The 22,975-nt window shown below is 39.5% G+C and overlaps 3 protein-coding genes across 3 annotated transcripts; 1 reads left to right on the top strand and 2 right to left on the bottom strand.

Annotated features, from left to right (window-relative positions):
- Window positions 1-772: 772 nt before the first annotated feature.
- On the bottom strand, window positions 773-4,286 carry smim19 (small integral membrane protein 19). Its single transcript, XM_089019068.1, has 3 exons — window positions 3,989-4,286; window positions 1,651-1,775; window positions 773-993 (listed from the first exon to the last, which is right to left on the bottom strand). The coding sequence occupies exons 1-3, from the start codon at window positions 4,102-4,104 to the stop codon at window positions 929-931; spliced, it is 306 nt and encodes a 101-aa protein (XP_088875194.1). The 5' UTR covers window positions 4,105-4,286; the 3' UTR covers window positions 773-928.
- Window positions 4,287-5,261: 975 nt separating this feature from the next.
- Window positions 5,262-16,795, bottom strand: fam199x (family with sequence similarity 199, X-linked). The gene is made up of 8 exons (XM_089018960.1): window positions 16,654-16,795; window positions 15,934-16,140; window positions 13,947-14,166; window positions 12,349-12,507; window positions 12,098-12,259; window positions 10,969-11,152; window positions 10,027-10,130; window positions 5,262-9,099 (listed from the first exon to the last, which is right to left on the bottom strand). Exons 2-8 carry the CDS (start codon window positions 16,125-16,127, stop codon window positions 8,926-8,928), a joined length of 1,197 nt encoding a protein of 398 aa, XP_088875086.1. The 5' UTR covers window positions 16,128-16,140; window positions 16,654-16,795; the 3' UTR covers window positions 5,262-8,925.
- A 66-nt stretch (window positions 16,796-16,861) lies between these two features.
- commd5 (COMM domain containing 5) lies at window positions 16,862-21,582 on the top strand. Its single transcript, XM_089016428.1, has 7 exons — window positions 16,862-17,070; window positions 17,197-17,357; window positions 18,014-18,042; window positions 18,127-18,177; window positions 19,424-19,519; window positions 19,783-19,858; window positions 21,251-21,582. Exons 1-7 carry the CDS (start codon window positions 16,950-16,952, stop codon window positions 21,350-21,352), a joined length of 636 nt encoding a protein of 211 aa, XP_088872554.1. The 5' UTR covers window positions 16,862-16,949; the 3' UTR covers window positions 21,353-21,582.
- The last annotated feature ends 1,393 nt before the right edge of the window (window positions 21,583-22,975 follow it).

Here is a 22,975-nt window from a genome sequence, read left to right as displayed (position 1 = left end):
CTTACTTAAAGTGTCCCAAAACTGCCACAAAATGATCTTGAGATTCAGAAAGTCCCGCCCCCTTGTTCGTGACATCGCGTCAGGATACTCCTTCACAAACTGCCTTGCTCCAGAATCAAAACAATGGCTTCAGAGAGTTCAGATTTGGAGAAGATTCTTTCTTGTTACTCATCCAAGTTATGAATATGATTCAAATAGTTCTGAAGAGGAAAGCATAAATGTTTGCAATCGATTAAAGAAGTCTTTCCGTATCAATTCGAGCCACGATAAGTTTTTCTGTGAGTGAGCAGCAGCAGCCACACGCGCCAACCTGGAATAACTAAAATGAATAAAAAGCTAGCTAGCTAGCTAATAGATAGCCAGGTAACCTGGCAGCTAGCTAATAGATAGCTGGATAGATAACTAAAGTACTCCACTCGATAACAAACCACATCTGCACTGAGTGCACTCAAAGAAGGTGGGTGTGGAAAAGTAGTCCGGCAGCCACGGTGGCGCTGTTCGACCGCGTGGTTTAGTGTTCTTCCGCCAAAAACTAGTCCGCCAGCCATAGTGGCTCTCCGTGTGTTTCCCAAAAAGTAGTTTGTATGCCAAGATTATATTCTTGCGAATTTAATGTTGGTAAGGTGCAAAGTTCATTAGCTTAAGCGTTCATCAGCTGAGGTATCACTGTATTCGCTTATGCAGCTCGCTAGATATAAAGTGTGCTACCTCTTGCCAGTATGTTGCCAAAATAAGGGACCTGGATGTATAAAAGTTTTCACTGAATAAAGTATGTGTTTATTGCACTTAAAAAAACATTTCATTCTACTTGCAACAAATCTAACATCCGTTTTATGTTACATAACTGTTCACTTCTGTACGTACTCCCAAGCATGTGGACAAAAATTCCTCAAATGTTCATTGTTCCATTGTCCAGACAAGACCTTCCTTACTCCATGGAAAGCTGAACGCTGTCTGTCTGGCCTTGATGCTGTTGCTGATCATATTTCCGAGCTGCAACACACACACACAAAAAAAAAAAAAAGAATCCTCAACCAGTGCAGTGCAAAATTATACCTTCCGCATCCTGCCCACCACCTTTTCCAGCGACTCCCCTCAGGCAGGCGCTATCGATCTATGCGCACCAAATCCAGCAGACGTTTAAAGGACAACCGGCACCATTTTTTGTTTGTTTCCTAACTGGCATCAGAAAAACGTTTTATAACCTCCCAAGTCAATCGGAGCCGTCAAGGACTGAAATGTAGTGTCCCAGAAAAATGCACAAGATGGCGCCCAAGCTCCTTTGGAAATGGGCTGATTTGTCTGCTGGGAATTTGTGTCAACTAGTATCAAATAGTAGTCTTGGTGCAACACACAATGATTCACCATCGCGTTATTGATGTGTTTTTCCTTCTAATTACGCCATCAACACGAAGTTTTCAGATGAAAAAAAGTACCCACAATGCATTGTGTGTCACTTTCTCGGTCAGGGGCGTTCCTTCAGTGACGTCACGTCAGGTATCGTCATCAACTCGAACCCCCCCCCCCCCCCCCCCCCCCCCCCCCCCCCCCCCCCCCCCCCCCCCCCCCCCCCCCCCCCCCCCCCCCCGTCGCCATTAGCTCTCTAAACAGGAACGAAAATCTAGCTCTGTAAGCAAACTTCATACCAACCTAGCGAATACATCTCCAATTGTTGTCTCAGACGGACTTTTTGGAGGCTGTCGTAGAAGTTTGGCTCCGGGCTGCTTCCAACGTTGGGAGGTAAGGTGAAGATACGCATGATCTTACGTTTATTTCTACATTCAGGGAAATAAAAACAAAAAGAAGCTTTCAGCAATGAAATTCAATGATGAAGTCTGTTTGTGTTTGTTTACTTATTTATTTACTTACTTACTTATTTACTTATTTATTTACTTACTTATTTATTTACTTGTTTACTTACTCATTTACTCACTCACTCATTTATTTACTGACATTTATTTACTTATTTACTGACTTATTTATTTATTTACTTACTCATTTACTCACTCACTCATTTATTTACTTATTTATTTATTCATTCATTTATTTATTCTCAAGAGACGATATGCAGTGGCGGACCATCAAAGCCTGCCTCTTTGCTGGCCTGGTTTGTTTGTTTATTTACTCACTTATTCATGCACTTATTTATTTACTTATTCACTAACTTGTATATTTACTTATTCACTTACTCTTATTCACTTATTTGTTTGTTTGTGTTTTTGTGTGTTTGTTTGTTTACTTACTTATTTACTTATTTATTTACTTACTCATTTACTCACTTATTTACTTACTTACTCATTTACTCACTTATTTATTTACTTACTTATGTATTTACTTATTTATTTACTTACTTATTTACTTATTCATTTACTCACTCATTTATTTACTTATTTATTTATTCATTCATTTATTTATTCTCAAGAGACAATATGCAGTGGCGGACCATCAAAGCCAGCAAGGCCTTCTTTGCTGGCCTGGTTTGTTTATTTATTCACGCACTTACTTATTTATTTACTTATTCACTAACTTGTATATTTACTTATTCACTTACTCATTCACTTATTTGTTTGTGTGTTTTTTGTGTGTTTGTTTACTTACTTATTTGCTTACTTATTTATTTACTTATTTACTTACTCATCTACTCACTTATTTATTTAGTTACTTATGTATTTACTTACTTATTTACTTACTCATTTACTCACTCACTCACTCATTTATTTACTTATTTATTCATTCATTTATTCTCAGGAGACGATATGCAGTAGCAGACCATCAAAGCCTGCAAGGCCTTCTATGCTGGCCTAAAGATATGTGAATCACAGACTGAAACTCTCAAGGTCACTTTACAGACACAGGATCGGTTTTTCTGCGGGTGAGCAGCGGCAGCCACACGCGCCAGCATTCACCCAACCCAGAAGTAACTCAAATAGATAGAAAGCTGGATAATAGATAGCTAATAGCTAGCTATAGCTAATAGATAGCCAGCTAACCAGCTAGATAGCAAACTGAGCGTATTTTACAAAGATTCCACCGCATATAGCTATATTTTACCTTTTAAGACTCGCGCTGAATATTCATGAAGTCTTCTTTTCGAGTTGATGACGATTCCCTAAGTGACGTCACATTCGGAACGCCCCTGACCGAGAAAGCGACACAAAATGTATTTTGGGTAATGAAAATCTGTGACTGGACACCGAACATCTGACCACGGTCACTATTTTAGTTATTGAAGTTATTAATTGGAATGATTTAGTGATTATTTAGTTGAATTTATATTAAATCATCTGTATTCGAAATATAAGCGACAGATTAGCAAATATCAACGATCGAATGCAGGCAGATTTTCGTCAGAAATCCAAAATGGCTGTCACTGAATACTAGGAAAGAAAATTGCGAGCTTTGGAAATATATATGCTAATGCTTCTTTTTGCTTGAAACTTGGCAGTTATGGAGAAAAATATATATTCTACCACTTCTATGAGTTATAAAAATACAACTTATTCACCTTTATAAACAGTAGTGTTAGCAAAAAGACCGTAAACTTCAATCCATTTTCCCCCCGTTTCTCGTCGTATTTGGAAATTTCAAGAAGTAGCATGAAGGGAACGCGTGTAAAACGTCATCATACACTGCATAACTTGGAAAATCCCACAAAAAAAAACGATTACATACTTCACAAAAATGATATGATATACGACTGAGAGTACAGAGTGCGCTCGGTTAAATGGACAGAAACAATGGCGGTGGAATATAGCGAACTGTAAAGTAACTATTATGTCTTTTAGGAACACGAATCCCGAAGTATGTATCAAACACAGCAGTAAATTCATTCATTCGTTTTCCGATCCGCTTTATCTTCAAAAGTGTCGCAGTGTGTGCTGAGGCCTATTACATTAAAAAATACTGTATTGGAATGCCGCTTTGTACAGTATTAAGGTGACCATGTAAACGATCCGAATTGTGAAGTATAATAACAAAGTATGCTCACTTTCTGGCGTACACGAGCAGGCCGAAGCTGACCAGAATAACCAGCAGGTAAACGTTGGTCGCCTCGTTCCAGGCTTCATGAACAGAGTAGTCGATTGAAAGGCCGTGACCGTCCATGCAAAATGCGGCCTAAGCGAGCAAACGATGAAAAAAACTATGCGCTGTGCAATCGTATATATAAATCTTATATATAGTAAGTAATCGTTCATATAAAAGAATTGCTCCAAGAAAGGAACCGACTTGTATTGAGCTAAACGGCTAATTACTTCGCTACGTTGCAAACACAATCACGTCACTTATTTCGCACACTTCCTGTTTCCGGTATATATATATATATATATATTCAAAATATACAATATTTAAAAAACGATCGAAATAAATGTACAATTGATTTTCTCAGTGTATTCATAATTTGTGACATATGTCATGTCAACCTACAAGACACTGTGACCTTACTAACGGCTTGATTTCATTGCGCAATTATCTTAACAAAAATTCACATGTCAACATTAATATTTTTAACAAATTACAACATATTTCTAGCAATAATTTAGTACTAGTAATAGTCTAGTAGTAGTAGTAGTCGTCTGTCCTCAGCAAAAAATAATTGTGTTCTTACGTTCTATGTTTATAATGTAAATGCTGCTGATACATTGGTTTATAACTGCTATCCCATAGTTGACCAGCAGATGGCTGTGCTGTATTTTTCTTGACATTACGTTGGGTTGTTGTCACTTCCGTTACGTTGACTTTACGTTGGGTTGTTGTCACCAATAAAAATAACAGTGTACAAAATCTGCAAAAAAAAAATGAACCCGGAATTACATAATAAAAAATATGAATGATATTGCGGTAAAAAACCACGGCAAAATGTTTCATTTAACCGATTTCAAAATTAAATTCCACTTGACCGGAACTTTTGTTTCTTCTCGAGACTTTTCGCACGGACTTGTTTTCTCAGTGGTCGACGAGTAGCGATATTTGTTAAAATTAACATTACTGCTAATATTTACGGAATCGAAAATATCTCCAAATTATATTTAACAATTTTTTTGCGTTTACCATACACACTTTTTTTGTATGCCGTACACATGTAAATATGTGAAGAAAATCGTAGAATACGGCTGGTTGATAGGTATGCATAAGATACATGTTTCACGTTAACCACATTATGTTATTAAATAATAATAATAAATATGCAATATTGCAATAAAAGATGGTGACTTTTTCTTTGGAGATTTGTGAGTGAATAGAAACAAGCACAGTACAGTTGACGCATTTTATCATCATTTTAATCTTATCATCAGCAAAAGGTTATTTACAGTTTCACTCTATTACACTGTTACTTTTTTTCTTTTCAAAATTATCGTACTTTTTTTTTCCAAAATAGAATTTGACATCTAAATCACCACAGAATACATACATAATTGCAATTCATAAGAATTGTTGAAACATGAAGAAAAAGAACAGCAGGGGTTGTTTGAGAGACAAAGCTCGAATATCAAAGCTGTTAAATGAAAAAAAAAAAAAAATGTAAAACGCATCACAGTAGAAGTTAAGAGAACAAAATTAATTATCAAAACGTAGTATTTTGATTGGCAAACTAATCTGTTTTAAGACTTGCAGGAAACGGTCATTTAATTCATTCACTGACTGTTGCAGAATTACATTCAGAGTGCTATTAGGAGGGGGAAACCAGGTTTAAACAAATACAAAACAAGTCTAAATATGATTTTTAAAAAATATTCAATAGTGCCACTACTTTGTGTCATACACACAAAGAGAGAGAGAAAACACTGTACAGTGATACCTTGGCCTAACGAAGTTAATTGGTTCCCAGAAAGTGTGTATACGGCCAAAAGTGTGCATTCCAAACATTAATTTCCCATAGGAAACCATTAAAATGAGAATAATCCGTTCCCAGGTCCCGCTAAAACATGTTTCAACTAAATCAGCCTTAAAACTACACAAAATAGACCTTATTTTATGTATAATAAATGTGCTATGTTATTATAATTACAGAAATAAACCGTACTGTATAATAAAGTCATTTTATTTACCTTTGTGATGGTCATTGATGTAGTTGCCGCTTGATGATATCCGAGTGAAGTTGCCGTGCTTTGTCAGCGATAATAACCTCACTCACATGATCCCCTGCTAGCTGCTTTTCGTTAATCAAAATCAACAGAAGTTTATGGCTCAAAGACATAAAGTGTCTCAAAGAGATGTGGGTTGTACATCTTAGACGTTGTGATATTGCAACAGCAATGGATGCAAGCAGACACACTAGAAACTTCATTAATAGCTGGTTCCCTTGCTTGTATGTTCTCTTTCTCTGCTATAATTTTACCTTGTTCCTCATCAATTGTGTTCTGTTTAGCTGGGTTGATAGATTTTTGCATCCAGTGTACAGATGGCTTGTGCGGGTTATTTGTGGAGCATGATTGATGGGATATTTTAACCTTGCAGTCTACACTCTGCCTTTGAACTATCAATTTTTACTATCAGTTTTCTATCCATTTTCTCAACGTTTCACTTTTTTTTGTTTGTATGTTCTCTTTCTCTGCTATAATTTTACCTTGTTCCTCATCAATTGTGTTCTGTTTAGCTGGGTTGATAGATTTTTGCATCCAGTGTACAGATGGCTTGTGCGGGTTATTTGTGGAGCCTGATTGATGGGATATTTTAACCTTGCAGTCTACACTCCGCCGTTGAACTATCAATATAGTTGAAACAAATCCAAATTTCACTGTTTTCTATCCATTTTCTCACCATTTCACTTTTTTTTTGTTTCAAGCTCTGTCATCTCCCTTTCGTGTGTGTGTTTGTGTTTCTGTAACCCATTTTCAGCTTCGTTGACTTCAGACATATAGCTAAAAGAACCGGCTCGTTCGCGAAAGACACATCACTCATTGTGGCGCCGCGTGTGTTTCCCGAAAAATTGTTTGTATGCCAAGATTATATTCTGGCGAATTTAACGTTTGTAAGGCGAAAAATTCGTTAGCTAAAGCGTTCGTAAGCCGAGATATCACTGTATGTAACCTTTACCGCTGGGGATAAGCAAAAACAAGTGGTAAATATGCCCTTATTTACAGCACACGTATGTTTGGTTAACGGCTGTAGTGGAAAAGGAGAACTACTAAAGTTTATTGAACGGTATACGAGGCGCCGGCGAAAAACATGCAGTGGGTTCAGTGCTCCATCTAAGCCTTGACGATGGAATGGAACCAGTGCAGATCACCCCGACTTAGTCCGCTTTCAATCTGAAGTCTCGGTTAGCAGCGGGTTAGCGCAGTGCAGCTAAAATTAGCTTCTATAATGTCCAAGCTTTTCAATTTACAGTAGCAGAATTTAGATGGGTATTAACTCACAAAAATGATTCCAAAATGCACAGTCACCTTAATTTAGTTATTTTTATTTTATCTTCTATTGTCCTGACTGATTATGGGGTCTTTACTGGCCTGATTGCCCAATTTGCTCTGGTATCACCCAAATTAAACCTCAACCCACCATGGATCGTTCTAACAGACCTCTTCAACCACATAGGCTTAGTTATGCTGATGAGGTGATACCCCAGAGCAAATGGGGCAATCAGGCCAGTTGTAGATTCCATCCAATTTTGATTCATATCAGAGCTCTGCCAGTTTATCCTAAACTGTCCTCTGCTGTACAATGTCAAGATTTGCGTAGCGGTGGCAGCCGTAGAAGTGTCCTAAGTACAGGTGGTCGTAACTCGCGCCGGTCGTAACTCGCGGATGTTACCTGTATATATTTTTCGGATGTGTAAACTCTCAGTCGTAAAGGAGCGGTCCATCGATGAAAAGGTTTCTTCAGCCGTCATCTGTACTTCTTTGAAGGTGTTGGACGTTTCGCTCCTCATGCGAAAAGCTTCGTCAGCGAAGTAAAGTTGTTCTGGTAACTCTGGCCCTATATATATCCATCCCTAAAGGACAGACGTTGAATTGCCATAACTTTGCTCTAAAGTTGGAAGGAGCAGTGGACTACTCCCTGAAGCTAATCTGATTACTTCTTCTTCTTTTCCTTTTCTTAGCGAAACAGTGTCCTCCATCTTTAGAGGTTTGATCCGCATGTTTGTTTTGGCCAGGCTTTTACGTCGGATGCCCTTCTTGACACAACCCTCTATATTTATCCGGGCTTGGGACCGGCACAAGAAGATTTATGTCCCTTTGCGGCCGCAGAACAAGCAACTTGCTCAGTAAAAGGCTCCCAAACACAAAATGGTAATCGACACAGCAACATTCAAAAAAGCAAAAACTATACTCTGAAACTAATCTGATTACAATAATCAATAATCTGATTAGAAAAATAAAGATAATCTGATTACGAAAATCAATAATAATCAATAATCTGATTACAATAATCAGATCAGCTTCAGGGAGTAGTCCACTGCTCGCTCCAACCTTAGAACAGGGACCGCCACCATGAGGGATTTATATATGGCCTGAGCTACCAGCAAAATTTTAGTTTGCTGACGACAGTTTTCGGATGAGGAGCGAAACGTCATACACCTTCAAAGAAGTACAGATGAAGAAACTTTTTCATTGAATATATATTTTTGCAATATTTTGGTGGTAGGGAAGGTGCGTGGGCTTTACTATGTTTACACCATTTGGGACACATTAAGAATTACCGTAATATACTAGCTGCAAGGTTAAAGTGCATTTTAATTTCATGCTTAAATGTCACATTAGCCCAAATATCCCGCACATTTTCAAATGACTCATCAAACCCTGTCAATGTGATCATATTTCCTAGCGACTCTACACTAGCGACAGTAGCTACTAGATACACTAGCTAGCTACTCGAAGATCTTTGTTAGCTTGTTGTTGCGGGATGCTAAACTAAGTAAGCATGCTCAGCTCTACCAGTAGCGAAGGGCAGCAGGCATTAGAGGGAGCACTGATTCCTTCACTGGTGTCACATGAGTATATCCAGATCGTCGCCGTGGTCATTTTCTTCCGTTACCCGTAGCGATAACACCTCCTCGTTGAGAAACAAGCCGCTCAGACGCTCCTTGCGGGCCTGGCGTTGCTCTTTCAGCTGACGCTTGCGAAGAGCCTTCTGCTGTAGCTTGCGTTGCTTGGAACGTTTCTATAAAGAGGCGAGGAGGTGAGGAAAACAATATTTGGGCTATTATACATCGTTACCTTGGCTTACGAACTTAATTGGTTCCCAGACAGAGTGTGTAAGGCGAAAAGTGTGTATCCCAAAAATTAATTTCCCACAGGAAACCATTAAAATGAGAATAATCCCTTCCCAGGTCCCTATAAAAAATAATTTTCTAATTTTCCAAGCCTTAAAACTACAAAAAATATACCGTATTTTATGTATGATAAATGTGCTATGGTATTATAATTAAAGAAATAAACTGTACTGTATAATAAAGTGGTTTTATTGGCCGGTTTCTTCAGCATTAAACACTTACGTAGAAGAACGTAGCCTTCTACTTTCACCATCTTGAGGAATGATCCCTTGTATCCCTTACCTAGTTCCTCATCAATTGTGTTCTGTTTAGCTGGGTTGATAGCTTTTTGCATCAAGTGTACAGATGGCTTGTGCTGGTTATTTGTGGAGCCTGATTGATAGGAATTTTAACCTTGCAGTCTACACTCTGCCTTTGAACTATCAAAGTTGAAACGAGTCCAAATGTCACTGTTTCCTATCCATTTGCTCACTCCCTCTCTGTCGTCTGCCTGTCTCTTTAATGTTTAAACCGCCTCCCCTCACTGCTGCGTTCTTGACCAATCACGTAGCTTGAACCGACAACTGGGGGCGGGGAATAGAGGACCAAAACAAGCCGGCTGCCATTTTCTTTTAGAACGGGCTCATTTGCGAACGACACATCACTCATTGTGGCAGCTCCGTGTGTATCCCGAAAAATAGTTTGTATTCCAAGGTAAAATTTTCATAAATTTAACGTTCGTAAACCGAAAAGTTCGTAAGCCAAGGGGTTTGTAAACTGAGGTATCAGTGTATTTGGCAAAATATATTTGGGCTATTAAAAAAAAGGAGTCTTACTTTCGAGTCTCTGATGCGTTCGGCAGCGCTGGAAAGATTGCCATCGCTGTGGGCTCGGCTAATGTTAGCAACGCTGCTTCCGCTGCAGGCTGAAGCTGTTCCACCTGGAGGATAACATAGCAAGAAAAATTGTTTCTATCGAAGCGTTACAAATTTCAAAATGGGTTATAATTTAAAGGACAACCGACACCTCCGGACAAGTTGTGTCCATAATTTGTAAAATCACTTCAAATGACTTCTACTGAGCGTATTTTAGAAAGATTCCATCGCATATAGCGATATTTTACGTTTTCAGACTCGCGCTGAATATTCAGGAAGTCTTGTTTTCGAGTTGATGACGATTCCTGATGTGACGTCACGGAGGGAACGCCCCTGACTGAGAAAGCGACACACAATGCATTTTGGGTACTTTTTTTCAACTGAAAACACAGTGTTGATGGCAAAATTAGAAGGAAAACTACATAAATAACGCCATGGTGAATTGTTCTGAATTGCAGCTAACACGCATAAAGAAGGTGTAAGTTGACACAAATTCCCAGCGGACAAATGAGCCCATTTCCAATGGCGCTTGTGCGCCATCTTGTGCATTTTCTGGGCGCTACATTGGAGTCCAGATGGCTCGAATTGATACGGAATATATATCATATAATAATAATAATAATAACTCTAAATTGAAAAGCTTTTAACTTTGTTGATTGTTTTGATTTCTTTACTTTTATACGGGAAATCTATTTGTACCCAAGATTGCAAAAACTGAACCCGAAAGAGACTTTTTTTAAACTTGGCCACTCCTGTATTTTGTTTTTCTACTTCTTCCTTTCCTTTCCTCTCATCACTTTTTTTTTTTTGCTGTGAAATGTCAATTTCTCCACTGCGAGACTAATAAAGGCTAATCCAAACCAATCAGTCAAATTGCAAGAAATCCTTTGTAGACGACCGTACCTGCGACAGAGTTGGAGGCGGTGGAGCTGGTGGACGAACTGGCCGAGCTGACCATGCTGGCGTTACTGCTGCTGGCCCCGCTGACGCTGACGCCGCCGGCGCTGCTGTGGCTGCTCCTCTTCCAAGCCTCCCTGGTGCTGCTGGCCCTCTGCCTCGGCCCGTGTTCTCTGATGTAGTTACGTACCTGTGGGGATACACCGATGTTTTAACATCCCCATTTTTTAGGGTCTTCATCATGATGGAAGGATTTTTTTACAGTGATACCTGGGCTTACGAACTTAATTGGTTCCCAGAAAGTGTGTGTAACACGAAAAGTGTGTATTCCAAACATTAATTTCCCATAGGAAACCATTAGAAATGAGAATAATCCGTTCCCAGGTCCCCATAAAACATAATTTTCTACTAAATAAGCCTTAAAACTACACAGAATATACCTTATTTTATGTATAATAAATGTGCCATTGTATTGTAATTTAAAAAAAAAAAACTGTACTTTATAATAAAGTCGTTTTATTTATCTTTGTGATGGTCGTTGATGTAGTTGCCTCTTGACGATATCCGAGTGAAGTTCTGGGCAATAATACCCTCACTCACACTGTCCCCTGCTAGCTGCTTTTCATTAATCCAAATCAACAGAAGTTTTCAACCTATTTTCTTGCCTGAGACCGTTGCTTAGATAACATAGAAACACCCTTAGCCACACGTAGCAACGGCTGACTTAGCATACTGGTACTGGGACGCGAAGTCACACAAACGCACACCTCGTTCGTGTTTTTCCATGATCTCCTTCTTCTGCTCGACTGCAATTTTCTTTTGTGTCTTCTTCGGCTTAACAGTAGTCTGTGGTGGGGTCTTTTTCGGTCCCATAATAGCACAAGTACTCCACTCGATAAGAAACCACGTCTGCACTCAAAGGGGGTGTGGAAAACAAGTCCGCCAGCCACCGTGGCGCTGTGTGGTTTGGTTTGTCTGCCGAAAACTAGTTTGTATGCCAAGGTGTTTGTAAGGTAAAACGTTTGTGAGCTAAAGCGTTCGTATGCCAAAGTATCACTGTATTAATAATAATAACAACACATTTCATTTATTGTGCAAGGTTTGGTGTGCATTAGCAACATGGCGCCTATCCCACCTGCTTGAGTTTCTCATCCGTGAGACAATTGAGCTCGATGATGAACTCGCTGTCCGTGGGTGAGATTTGAGCGCAGGGGTCGATGATCTTAATGATGTCCAGTTGCTCTCGCAGGCCCATCTCTGTGCTGACCTTACGACTCAGGTACTCAATGTATTCCACCTGAAAGACAAAGCAGGGTGTCACGTATGCCATTTTCAGCTGTCGTCCTGACGTGTGAACAAATCTGCCAGGTTTTCGGTCATCGTTACTTGTTCGTCATTGGTCATCGCGCTCCATGGCAACTCGTCCAGGTTACGGTGAGGGTGGGCTTTTGGTTTCCTTTTGGGAACCAGACAAGGTGAATTGGGGATGCTTGGGATGATGTCAGATAGAACGTCACTGTTGCTGGTGATGTCACTTCCTGGAAGCTGGAGGATAGATGAAAGAATGGGAGGAGTTTATAATAATAATAATAATAACACATTCCATTTATAAGCGCCTTTCAAAACTCCCAAGGACACTTTACAGTCACAGGATAAGAACAACTATGTTTTTCTGCGGGTGAGCAGCGGCAGCCAGACACGCCAGCGTTCACTAATCCCAGAAGTGACGCACACGCTTCTAACTCAGAATTGCGACTTTTTCACTCAGAATTCCAACTTTTTCACTCAGAATTCCAACTTTTTCACTCAGAAGTCCAACTTTTTCACTCAGAATTCCAACTTTTTCACTCAGAATTCCAACTTTTTAACTCAGAAGTCCAACTATTTAACTCAGAATTCCAACTTTCTAACTCAGAATTCCGACCTTTTACTTAGAATTCTAACCTCTGACTCATTTAGAAACAGACCTCCAACAACAACAACAATAATAATAATAATAACAATAATTATAATAATAATAATACATTTCATTTATAAGCGCCTTTCAAAACTCTCAAGGTCACTTTTCAGTCACAGGATACGTTTTTCTGTGGGTGAGCAGCGGCAGCCACATGTGCCAGCGTTTACTCAACCCGAAAGTAACTCAAATAGATAGAAAGTAAGTTAGCTAGCTAATGGATACAGTAATAATAATAATACATTTCAATTATAAGCACCTTTCAAAACTCTCCAGGTCACTTTACAGTCACAGGATACAGTCGCTAATAATAATAATAATAATAATGCAATAATACATTTCATTTATAAGCGCCTTTCAAAACTCAAGGACACTTTACAGTCACAGGATATTTTTCTGCGGGTGAGCAGTGGCAGCCACACGCGCCAGCGTTCACTCAACCAGGAAGTAACAAAGTTTAAAAAAAAACACACAAAAAAAAAAACTAACATGACAAAACAAAGACACAGAGTCAGTGATTCTTCAGCACTTTCTATACCCTCTTTGTGACATGAAGCAGTTAAGAGTGAAGCAAAAGATAGCTACTTTGCCCAGTTCCGAACTCATTTTGTGGCATTTTTGGGACATTTTTTAATCGATTGCAAATGTGTATGCTTTCCCCTTCAGAACTATTTGAATCATATTCATAACTGGATGAGGAACAAGAAAGCATATTCTCTGAATCTGAAGCCATTGTTTTGAATCTCCAGCAAGGCAAGACATCTTGGCGTGACGTCGCCAACTGGGGGCTGGACTTTCTGAAAATGCCAAATTCGCAGCTCAATTTTTTTGCAGATTTTCGACACTTTAAGTCATTTTGATTGGTGTTTTGCATTTGACTAAAAAATATCAGCCGACGTGTTTTGGGTATTTTAGATGCTATAAAACATTTTTCTTATGTCAGCTAGGAAACCAAAAAAATGGTGCCGGGATAAAACGGACGCCTTTAGATAATTTTGTGAAAACGCTCTCGTGCCACAAAACCAACCTGCCACTCAAACTCGCTATCCGACCAGTCCCAGTAGGTGCTGATGGAAGAGGAGACGTCACTGCAAACACTGCCCTCGGGAAATAAATCCAAGGAGGTCAGCTCTTGGTCGTCCAGCAGGGAATAGCAATCATCCTGGTCACCCACAGATACGGAAGAGAAGAGCTCCTCGCTGCATTCCGAGCTGGCCACGCTTGTGCCACAGGAAGTGAGGTTCCACCTGGAGATTAACAAGTCAACGTATCAGTTCAAGTGGCAAGTCTGCAAAAGTGAAGTGGTGAGAATAAAAAAAAGAATATAATACATTTACAAGACTTCAAATGGGAACACAGAGGATCGTCGAGCTATGGAGATCCGTTCTTACTACGGTGATACCTTGGCTACTAACTTAATTGGGTCCCAGACAGTGTGTAAGGCGAAAAGTGTGTATCCCAAAAATTAATTTCCCATAGCAAACTATTAAAATGAGAATAATCCGTTCCCATGTCCCCATAAAACATAATTTCCTACTTTCTAATTTTATAAGCCTTAAAACTACACAAAATAGACCTTATTGTATGTATAATAAATGTGCTATGGTATTATAATGAAAGAAATAAACCGTACTGTTTAATAAAGTTGTTTTATTGACCTTTGTGATGGTCGTTGATGGCTTGATGGAATGGAGTGGCAGCTTTCATCAGCATTAAACACTTGATGAGGAACATAACCTTCTTCGGGGGTCAATCAAAAATGTCTCCATAAACTCCAACTAGTCCAAAATTCCTCAGGCCGGATCATCATAAAAACCCCCTCATTTCACCACATCACCCCTGTCCTCCAACAGCTCCACTGGCTCCCTGTTCAACTCCGTATTGAATTCAAGATACTTCTGTTTACATTCAAAGCCATCCATAACCTTGCCCCCCCCTATCTGTCTGACCTAATTCAAATCTCCATTCCTTCTCGGGCCCTCAGATCCTCTTCCTCCCTCCACCTCTACACGCCCTCTGCCCGTCTCACAACGATGGGGTGCAGAGCTTTCAGCCGCTCCGCTCCTAAACTCTGGAACTCACTTCCACCCAACATCCGCAACATTGACTCCCTTCCTACTTTCAAATCTCACCTGAAAACCCACCTGTTTAAACTTGCTTACATGGTCTAATTTATTATGCTGTTTTATCATTTATTGTTTTATGCATGATTTTACTGTTTGTGTGCTGTCTTTGTTGTAAAGTGTCCTTGAGTGTTCAGAAAGGCGCTTGTAAATTAAATGTATTATTATTATTATTATTATTATTATTATTCTTTCACCATCTTGAGGAATGGGTGATTTCTCTGCTATAATTTTATCTAGTTCCTCATCAATTGTGTTCTGTTTAGCTGGATTGATAGCTTTTTGCATCAAGTGTACAGATGACTTGTGCGGGTTATTTGTGGAGCCTGATTGATGGGATATTTTAACCTTCCAGTCTATACTCTGCTTTTGAACTATCAAAGTTGAAACAAGTCCAAATTTCACTGTTTTCTATCCATTTTCTCACCATTTCACTTTTGGGTTTTTTTTCACTTTTGTTTTTTGTTTCAAGCTCTGTCGTCTCCTTTTCGTGTGTGTGTGTGTGTTTTCTCACTCTCTCTCGGTCGTCTGCCTGTCTCTTTAATGTTTAAAAAAAAAACGACACACATCACTCATTGTGGCAGTGCCGTGTGTATCCCGAAAAATAGTATGCCAAGGTAAAAGGTTCATGAATGTAACGTTCGTAAACCAAAAACTTCACAAGCCAAGGGGTTCGTAAACCGAGGTATCACTGTACCTGAATTTTTAAGTGCTCCACAACAACTTTGTTGTCATTATATTTTAAATAAATAATAAATACAGATTTATGTTGGGGTAGATGCTCACACAGCGAAATTGAATTGACTCTTTGCAAATGTTAAACTGGGCTCCTCATGGACATAAAAACTTCTACATCTTCACATCTGTTTTCCTTGTCAATATTGTACTTGCCTGTTGCCATGGAAGCGGCGTAAGGGGTCAGTCCTATGACAGGAGGAGAGCTGACAGCTAAAATCACTGACGTCCAAGGTCCCCACATCGCTGAGGTTGGCTCTCTGGGATAGAAGAGGGAACGGCTCCTCAGGGGCCAGAAACTTCTCATACTCCTCTGGGGCCAGAAACTTTTCATAAAGAGAATCTGACATGGTGTAAACGTACCTGACGAAAAAAAAATATTCATCAAGTCAATAAATATCACCAAATATGTTGCATGAACTAAGTTTTATTCCAATATTCATCCTATTTAATGATAATTATAATATCAACTGGGAAATTTCCTCATCATGACCTTTCGGACATTAACTGCTAAGCAACTGTTTTACAGAAGCGCTTATGCATTATATGTATTTAAAATGCTGTTATAACGTCACGGTTTAAAGATCCATTAAACCAATCTACCGCCGTTTGGTAAATATAGTATAACCGCTTAACAATATTGTCAAAAGTGAAATTTTCAATACGTTTTAGCTTTTAATAAGTAAATGTTAGCGCGTTGTTTGTACGCAGCGCTAGCCATAATCGTTAGCTTACGGCTATCGCTAAATACAACGGGGCGCTGACAAAAGCCTTCAAATGATACCAAAGTGATTTTTGAAAACTTACAATTATATCTAAAGATATAAAATACACATTAAACCATTGTAAGGAAATAATCTGACAGAAAACACCAACCTATTGTCGTTCAACGTCTAAGCTTTTTCTGTTCGGCGACCTCCATTTGCAAATCCGACACATCGACGAGTTCCATCGCCAACGCGAGAAATGACAACATCGCGAGATTTATCGACGAAAACGTTTCTATAGCCGTCATCTGTACGGCCTATACAGATGTATCGCGAGATTTACTGTTGCTAACACGATATCACGTGACGCAAGGCGGAAGTTGTCACTTAAAATAAAAATATGACTGACTTGCCTGATACTCCACTTTAGATATTTAAGTACAACATTGAAGCGAGTATTTAAGAATGTCTTTGACCCAAGAAAAGGATACCAGCTTTCTGGGTGGAAGAATACCAGCTGAAATCGAGTCGATGTCAAAAAACCTAAAGGATGTGGATCAAGAGATATTTAGAAAATTACTCAAAGGTACTTTACTCGATGATAGTCATTGGCTTATACTTCACTCGGAAATACATTATCGCTTTAAATACAATGTTGATTTATATGCATGCAAATTCGGTGTTTTGATTGTGCATTTTGTATTTTTATTAGTTGTGGTGAATGCCCTAGAGGGGAAAGACTGCAGAGACACGATGAAGTCAATAGCAGAGAACAGCGTCTTTCCGCAAGAGAAGCTAAGTCACATTGTCGCTGGAATGTACAGATTGTTGTCCGAGGCTGTTCGGATACCACAGTCATTACTTAAACAGGAGGTGAGCCTGTTTTTTTTTTTCTTATTTAATATTACGGGTTATACATCTGATTCAAAATGTGATGGATTACACCTTTAAAGGACAACCGACACCATTTTGTTTTTGTTTCCTAACTGACATCAGAAAAATGTTTTATAGCATCTAAAATACCCAAAACACGCAGGCTGATATTTTTAGTCAAAAGAAAAACACCAATAAAAATGACTCAAAGTGTCCCAAAACGACTTCAAAATGAAACCGGAAATGGCCAGTTTCAGAAGGTCCCGCCCCCTTGTTCGTGACGTCACGTCAGGACGTCTTTGCCTTGCTCCAGAATCAAAACAATGGCTTCAGATTCGGAGAAGATGCTTTCTTGTGACTCATCCAGTTATGAATATGATTCAAATAGTTCTGAAGATTAAAGAATTAAAGAAGTCCTCCCGTATCAATTCGAGTCGTCAGGACTCCAATGGAGCATCCCATAAAATGCACAAGATGGCGCCCAAGCTCTGTTGGAAATGGGCTGATTTGTCTGCTGGGAATTTGTGTCAACTAGTATCAAATAGTAGTCTTGGTGCAACACACAACAGTTTTTGTTAAAATATGAATGTATTCTATTCAAAGTTGCGTTTTAATTATAAAAACAACTGTCTGATAAGACTTATGTCCCTTTATAGGCCTTTAAAGAAGATCTTCGAGAACTAAGGTGAGTATCAAGACTTGATTACACCATGTGGATGTATTGCTTTAACTTTGCTTAATACTTGTAACTTTATTGTCTTGACACCAGGATACCGGAAGACTTTATCACAGATTTCTGCAGTGTGGTTTTTGGAAATCGGTGAGAATTCAAGAATTATACAAATATAGATTTGTGGTATTGCTGATGTTGGAGCAACTGCTGAGAAGTTATGGTTTGTTCCTTAGTAAAGTGTAATATGTCATCAGCCGACTAATGCAGACTGAACATACAGTGATACCTCGGTTTACGAACCACTTACGAACTTTTTGGTTCACGAACGTTACATTGATGAAAAAATGACCTTGGCATACAAACTTTTTCCGTACACGGAGCTGCCTCAATGAGTGATGTCGTTCGTGAACGAGCCCGTTCTTCTAACAACAAAATGGCAGCAGACTGTTTTCGTCCTCTATTCCCCGCCTCCAGTCTTCGGTTAAAGCCACGTGATTGGTCAAGAACGCAGCAGTGAGGGAGGGGGGGGTTTTAAACATTAAAGAGACAGGCAGACGACAGTGAGAGAGTTTCAACTTTGATAGTTCAAAGGCAGAGCGTAGACTGCAAGGTTAAAATATCCCATCCATCAGGCTCCATCTGTACACTTGTTGCAAAAAGCTATCAACCCAGCTAAACAGAACACAATTGATGAGGAACTAGGTAAAATTATCGCAGAGAAAGCACCTACAAGGGATCATTCCTCAAGATGGTGAAAGAAGAAGGTTACGTTCATCATCAAGTGTTCCAGACGTATTCCTCTCGACTGTATTTTTCTTTTGTGTCCTCTTCGGCTTAACACTAGCCTGTGGTGGGGTCTTTTTCGATCCCATAATGGTAAAAGTACTCCACTTGATAACAAACCAGGTCCGCACTCAAAGACAATGGGTGTGGAAAACTAGTCCGCTAGCCACCGTGTCGCTGTTCGGCCGTGTGGTTTGATGTTCATCCGCCGAAAACTAGTCCGTCAGCCACTATGGCGCTGTGTGGTTTGGTTTGTCCCCCGAAAACTAGTTTGTGAGCCAAGACTATATGCTAATGTTCGTGAGGTGAAAAGTTTGTTAAAGCTTTCCGAAGCCGAGGTATCACTGTATAGCGCTTTAACAACAGCTGAAACTGGAACACAGCGCAAACATGGAAAAAAAGGGAATGCTACCCCCTCGTGGAAGGGAAAGCGCCCAGCGCTTTATCGGCACCCAAGGAAAAAAAACTAAAACCCGAACAAATTCGGGAATGGCGCTCTACGTCACATTTTCAATTTCCGAATACATTCTGGAATGGCAGTGAATGAGTTAATATGTCAACATAATATACATGTTTTTTTTCTTAATCCCATTCGCTTGAACAACTTTAGCCGTACAAATCTGGAAGCAGAGGCTTCTCGGAGGGATCCCCATCTGCCGACAATCGCCGAATTTAAATGGAGAGTGGATGTCGCCATTTCTACAAGGTAAGACCGGAAAGGAGGTTAAATAGTTTACACATACAGTAAAGTCTGGTTATATCGATATCGGATATATCGATAGTCCCGGTTATATCGATACTATTTCTATGCACGCACGGAGAAAATGACATGCAAACAGGGTCGGATATATCGATAGTCCCGGTTATATCGATATTTTTTCCGACTCCCTTGAATATCGATATAACGAGACTTTACTGTATTTCTGCTTTGGATCTTGGATAGTAAAATTGACGTCTCTGTCTCCTCAGCTCATTAGCGAGAGCACTACAACCTTCTGTCCTGATGCACCTGAAACTGTCGGATGGAAGTTTTCACCAATTTGAGGTACTTGTACTTGGATAGGATCATTTCCCATAGGAAACCATTAAAATGAGAATAATCCGTTCCCAGGTCCCCATAAAACATCATTTTTTACTTTCTAAAAGCCTTAAAACTACACCAAATATACCTCATTTTATGTATAATAAATGTGCTAGGGCACTGGTGTCAAAGTCAAGGCCCGGGGGCCAAATCCGGCCCGCCACATCATTTTTTTCGGCCCGCGAAAGCAAATCAAACTTGTTAAATTCCATGACGATTGCTAAAATCTGAGCCAAAATGTCATATTTTTGGATGTCAACCACAATAAAAGTCATTATTCTTGACTTCAGATTTGAAAATGAGTTATTCATTAATTTGCTGTGTGCTCTATATGTAATATTTGAAGGGATTTAAACATTCTAATGGGTTCCCCAAATTCATAACGGCCCTCGAGAGGAAACCATAACTACAATGTGGCCCGCGGCAAAAAACGACTTTGACACCCCTGTGCTAGGGTATTATAATTAAAGAAATTAAACTGTACTGTATAATAAAGTCGTTTTATTTACCTTTGTGGTGGTCTTTGATGGACCGGAGTGGCCGGTTTCATCAGCATTAAACACTTGATGAGGAACGTAACCTTCTTCTTTCACCATCTTGAGGAATGATCCCTTGTAGGTGCTTTCTCTGCTATAATTTTACCTAGTTCCTCATCAATTGTGTTTTGTTTAGCTGGGTTGATAGCTTTTTGCATCAAGTGTACAGATGGCTTGTGCGGGTTGTTTGTGGAGCCTGATTGATGGGAATTTTAACCTTGCAGTCTACCCTATCAAAGTTGAAACAAGTCCAAATTTCACTGTTTTCTATCCATTTTCTCACTCTCTGTCGTCTGCATGCCTCTTTAATGTTTATCCCCCCCTCCCCCACTGCTGCGGTCTTGACCAATCACGTGGCTTTGACCGAAGACCGGAGGCGGGGAATAGAGGACAACAAAAAAGTTGGCTGCCATTTTGTTTTTTTCTGTCTGTCTGTAACCCCCCTCCCCTTACTGCTGCATTCTTGACCTATTATGTGGCTTTAACCGAAGACTGGGGCGGGGAATAGAGGACAAAAATGAGTCGGCTGCCATTTTCTTGTTAGGTGAACGGGGTCGTGCGCGAACGACACATTACTCATTGTGGCGCTTCGTGTGTATCCCGAAAAATAGTTCGTATGCCAAGGTAAAATATTCATAAATGTAACGTTCGTAAGCCGAGGGGTTCGTAAACTGAGGTATCACTGTTTTGGGTTTTTCTATTTCTTCCTTTCCTTTCCTCTTCCATGTATCACTTTGCTGCTGTGAAATGTAAATTTCTCCACTGTGAGACTAATAAATGCTAATCCAATCCAATCAAATGTTCTTGCATTCCTGTGCAGGTGCCACCCGCTAAATTCCAGGAGCTACGCTACAATGTTGCTCTGATCCTCAAAGAGATGAATGATCTGGAGAAGAGGAGTATTCTTCGGATCCAAGACTGATCAATGTTCCAAAACTGAAGACAGCCATCAAGAGTGTTAACAAACTTCATTTCCTTTTTCTGACTTGCTTTTTACCTCTTTGTTCGATACACCAACCACAAACACATCATTACAGTAGTGGGCCGTCAGGGCCTGCAAGGCCTTCTCTGTTGGCCTAAAAATATCGGAATCACAGAATAATGTGAATTATATTTTGTCCATGAATTCTTATTAAATAATTCCAAATTGTCTTTCAGCTTCCTTTCATTTCTTTCCCGTTGTGCTGCTTCCAGATGTGTGTTTTTGTATTTAAGCATTTCACCAATAACATTTAATAATAATAATTTCATTTATAAGCACCTTTCAAAACTCTCAAGGTAACTTTACAGTCACATGAACAGTTTTTCTGTGGGTGAGCAGCGGCAGCTACACGTGCCAGCGTTTACTCAACCCGAAAGTAACTCAAATAGATAGAAAGCTAGCTAATAGATAGCCAGCTAGCTTTATAGCTAATAAATAGCTAGCTAGATAGGCAGCCAGATAGTACATTTCAGCCATTATTTGTTACCGGGGTCAGAAACCTACCTGGACGCCTTCACAATCAGTTCTGCAGGCCCTAGAGGATAAAAATCAATGGCGATGAAGCTGTTGCTTTAACCAATCAGAGTTCGAGTTGGCAACCTAAGGCTTGCTCGGAGGCGCTGGCAACGTCAGAGTTTTCACAAATTACGATTGGCAAGTCACGAGGACAGTTCCGAAGTTAGCAAAATTAGCAAATAATATTGCAATTTTATGATGTTATCATGATTCCATGCACTCCTAGTAAACATTCAAACAATTTAATGACAGTATTTCTTCAAGTCACACGGTATTTCCTGGCCAACAGCACCATCTAGTGGACGTGTAGTAAATCACACCACACTCGCAGCTGTGGAGTAATTCAGACATAGCATTACTGAAGGCCTAGGTGTGACATGCACGACCCGCTACTGCATCATTAGATACACATAAACAATGTAATATGAAAACAAATGCAACCTTCACTTGATGGTTTGATTGAATCATATGATGGTGATGAAGGTCTTGTCATAATAATAATAATAATAATAATAAATTTCATTTATGAGCACCTTTCAAAACTCTCAAGGTCACTTTACAGTCACTTGATCAGTTTTTCTTGTGGGTGAGCAGCGGCAGCCACACGCGCCAGCATTCACTCTACCCGGAAATAGATAAAAATCTTGCTAGCCAGCTAGGAGATAGCTAATAAATAGCCAACAGATAGTCATAATCACATCGGAGGATTACATTATGACATGGGCTGGTTGCGTGGTTTTTTTTGCGTGTCACTCTTAACATGACTTTTTACCAATTAAACTACATTTTATATATCACAAAAATTCTATATTTCATCATACAATATTACCGGGAATTTATGTTATCAAATTCCCTTTATATTTCCATCTGTGCTCCTGGATTAAACAAATCATTTGTGTTTTCATTTTATTTGTGTCAGGAATAGTTTGTCAGAGGAGGTCCGTGTGTATCTGCTGGATGTCCATCAGCCTTAATGTCGATGAAAAGGATTGAGTTCACAGGCTAGACTAGCCGACCTATATTATGCGATTCGTTACTACGGGCACG

Source organism: Hippocampus bargibanti, linkage group LG02, assembly GCF_051943395.1.
Source record: "Hippocampus bargibanti isolate YZ-2025 linkage group LG02, ASM5194339v1, whole genome shotgun sequence".
Classification (NCBI taxonomy): domain Eukaryota; kingdom Metazoa; phylum Chordata; class Actinopteri; order Syngnathiformes; family Syngnathidae; genus Hippocampus; species Hippocampus bargibanti.
This window is presented reverse-complemented; position numbering and strand designations above follow the sequence as displayed.

Coding starts and splice junctions, on each gene's coding strand:
- smim19 (XM_089019068.1), bottom strand. CDS start 4,104: ATGGACGGTCACGGCCTTTCAATCGACTACTCTGTTCATGAAGCCTGG. Junction 1,776..3,988: donor CTGCTCGTGTACGCCAGAAA/GTGAGCATACTT, acceptor CCCTGAATGTAG/AAATAAACGTAAGATCATGC. Junction 994..1,650: donor ATTGGAGATGTATTCGCTAG/GTTGGTATGAAG, acceptor TGTGTGTTGCAG/CTCGGAAATATGATCAGCAA.
- fam199x (XM_089018960.1), bottom strand. CDS start 16,127: ATGTCAGATTCTCTTTATGAAAAGTTTCTGGCCCCAGAGGAGTATGAG. Junction 14,167..15,933: donor CGCCGCTTCCATGGCAACAG/GCAAGTACAATA, acceptor GTTAATCTCCAG/GTGGAACCTCACTTCCTGTG. Junction 12,260..12,348: donor CGATGACCAATGACGAACAA/GTAACGATGACC, acceptor TTTGTCTTTCAG/GTGGAATACATTGAGTACCT.
- commd5 (XM_089016428.1), top strand. CDS start 16,950: ATGTCTTTGACCCAAGAAAAGGATACCAGCTTTCTGGGTGGAAGAATA. Junction 17,358..18,013: donor AGTCATTACTTAAACAGGAG/GTGAGCCTGTTT, acceptor GTCCCTTTATAG/GCCTTTAAAGAAGATCTTCG. Junction 19,859..21,250: donor GAAGTTTTCACCAATTTGAG/GTACTTGTACTT, acceptor ATTCCTGTGCAG/GTGCCACCCGCTAAATTCCA.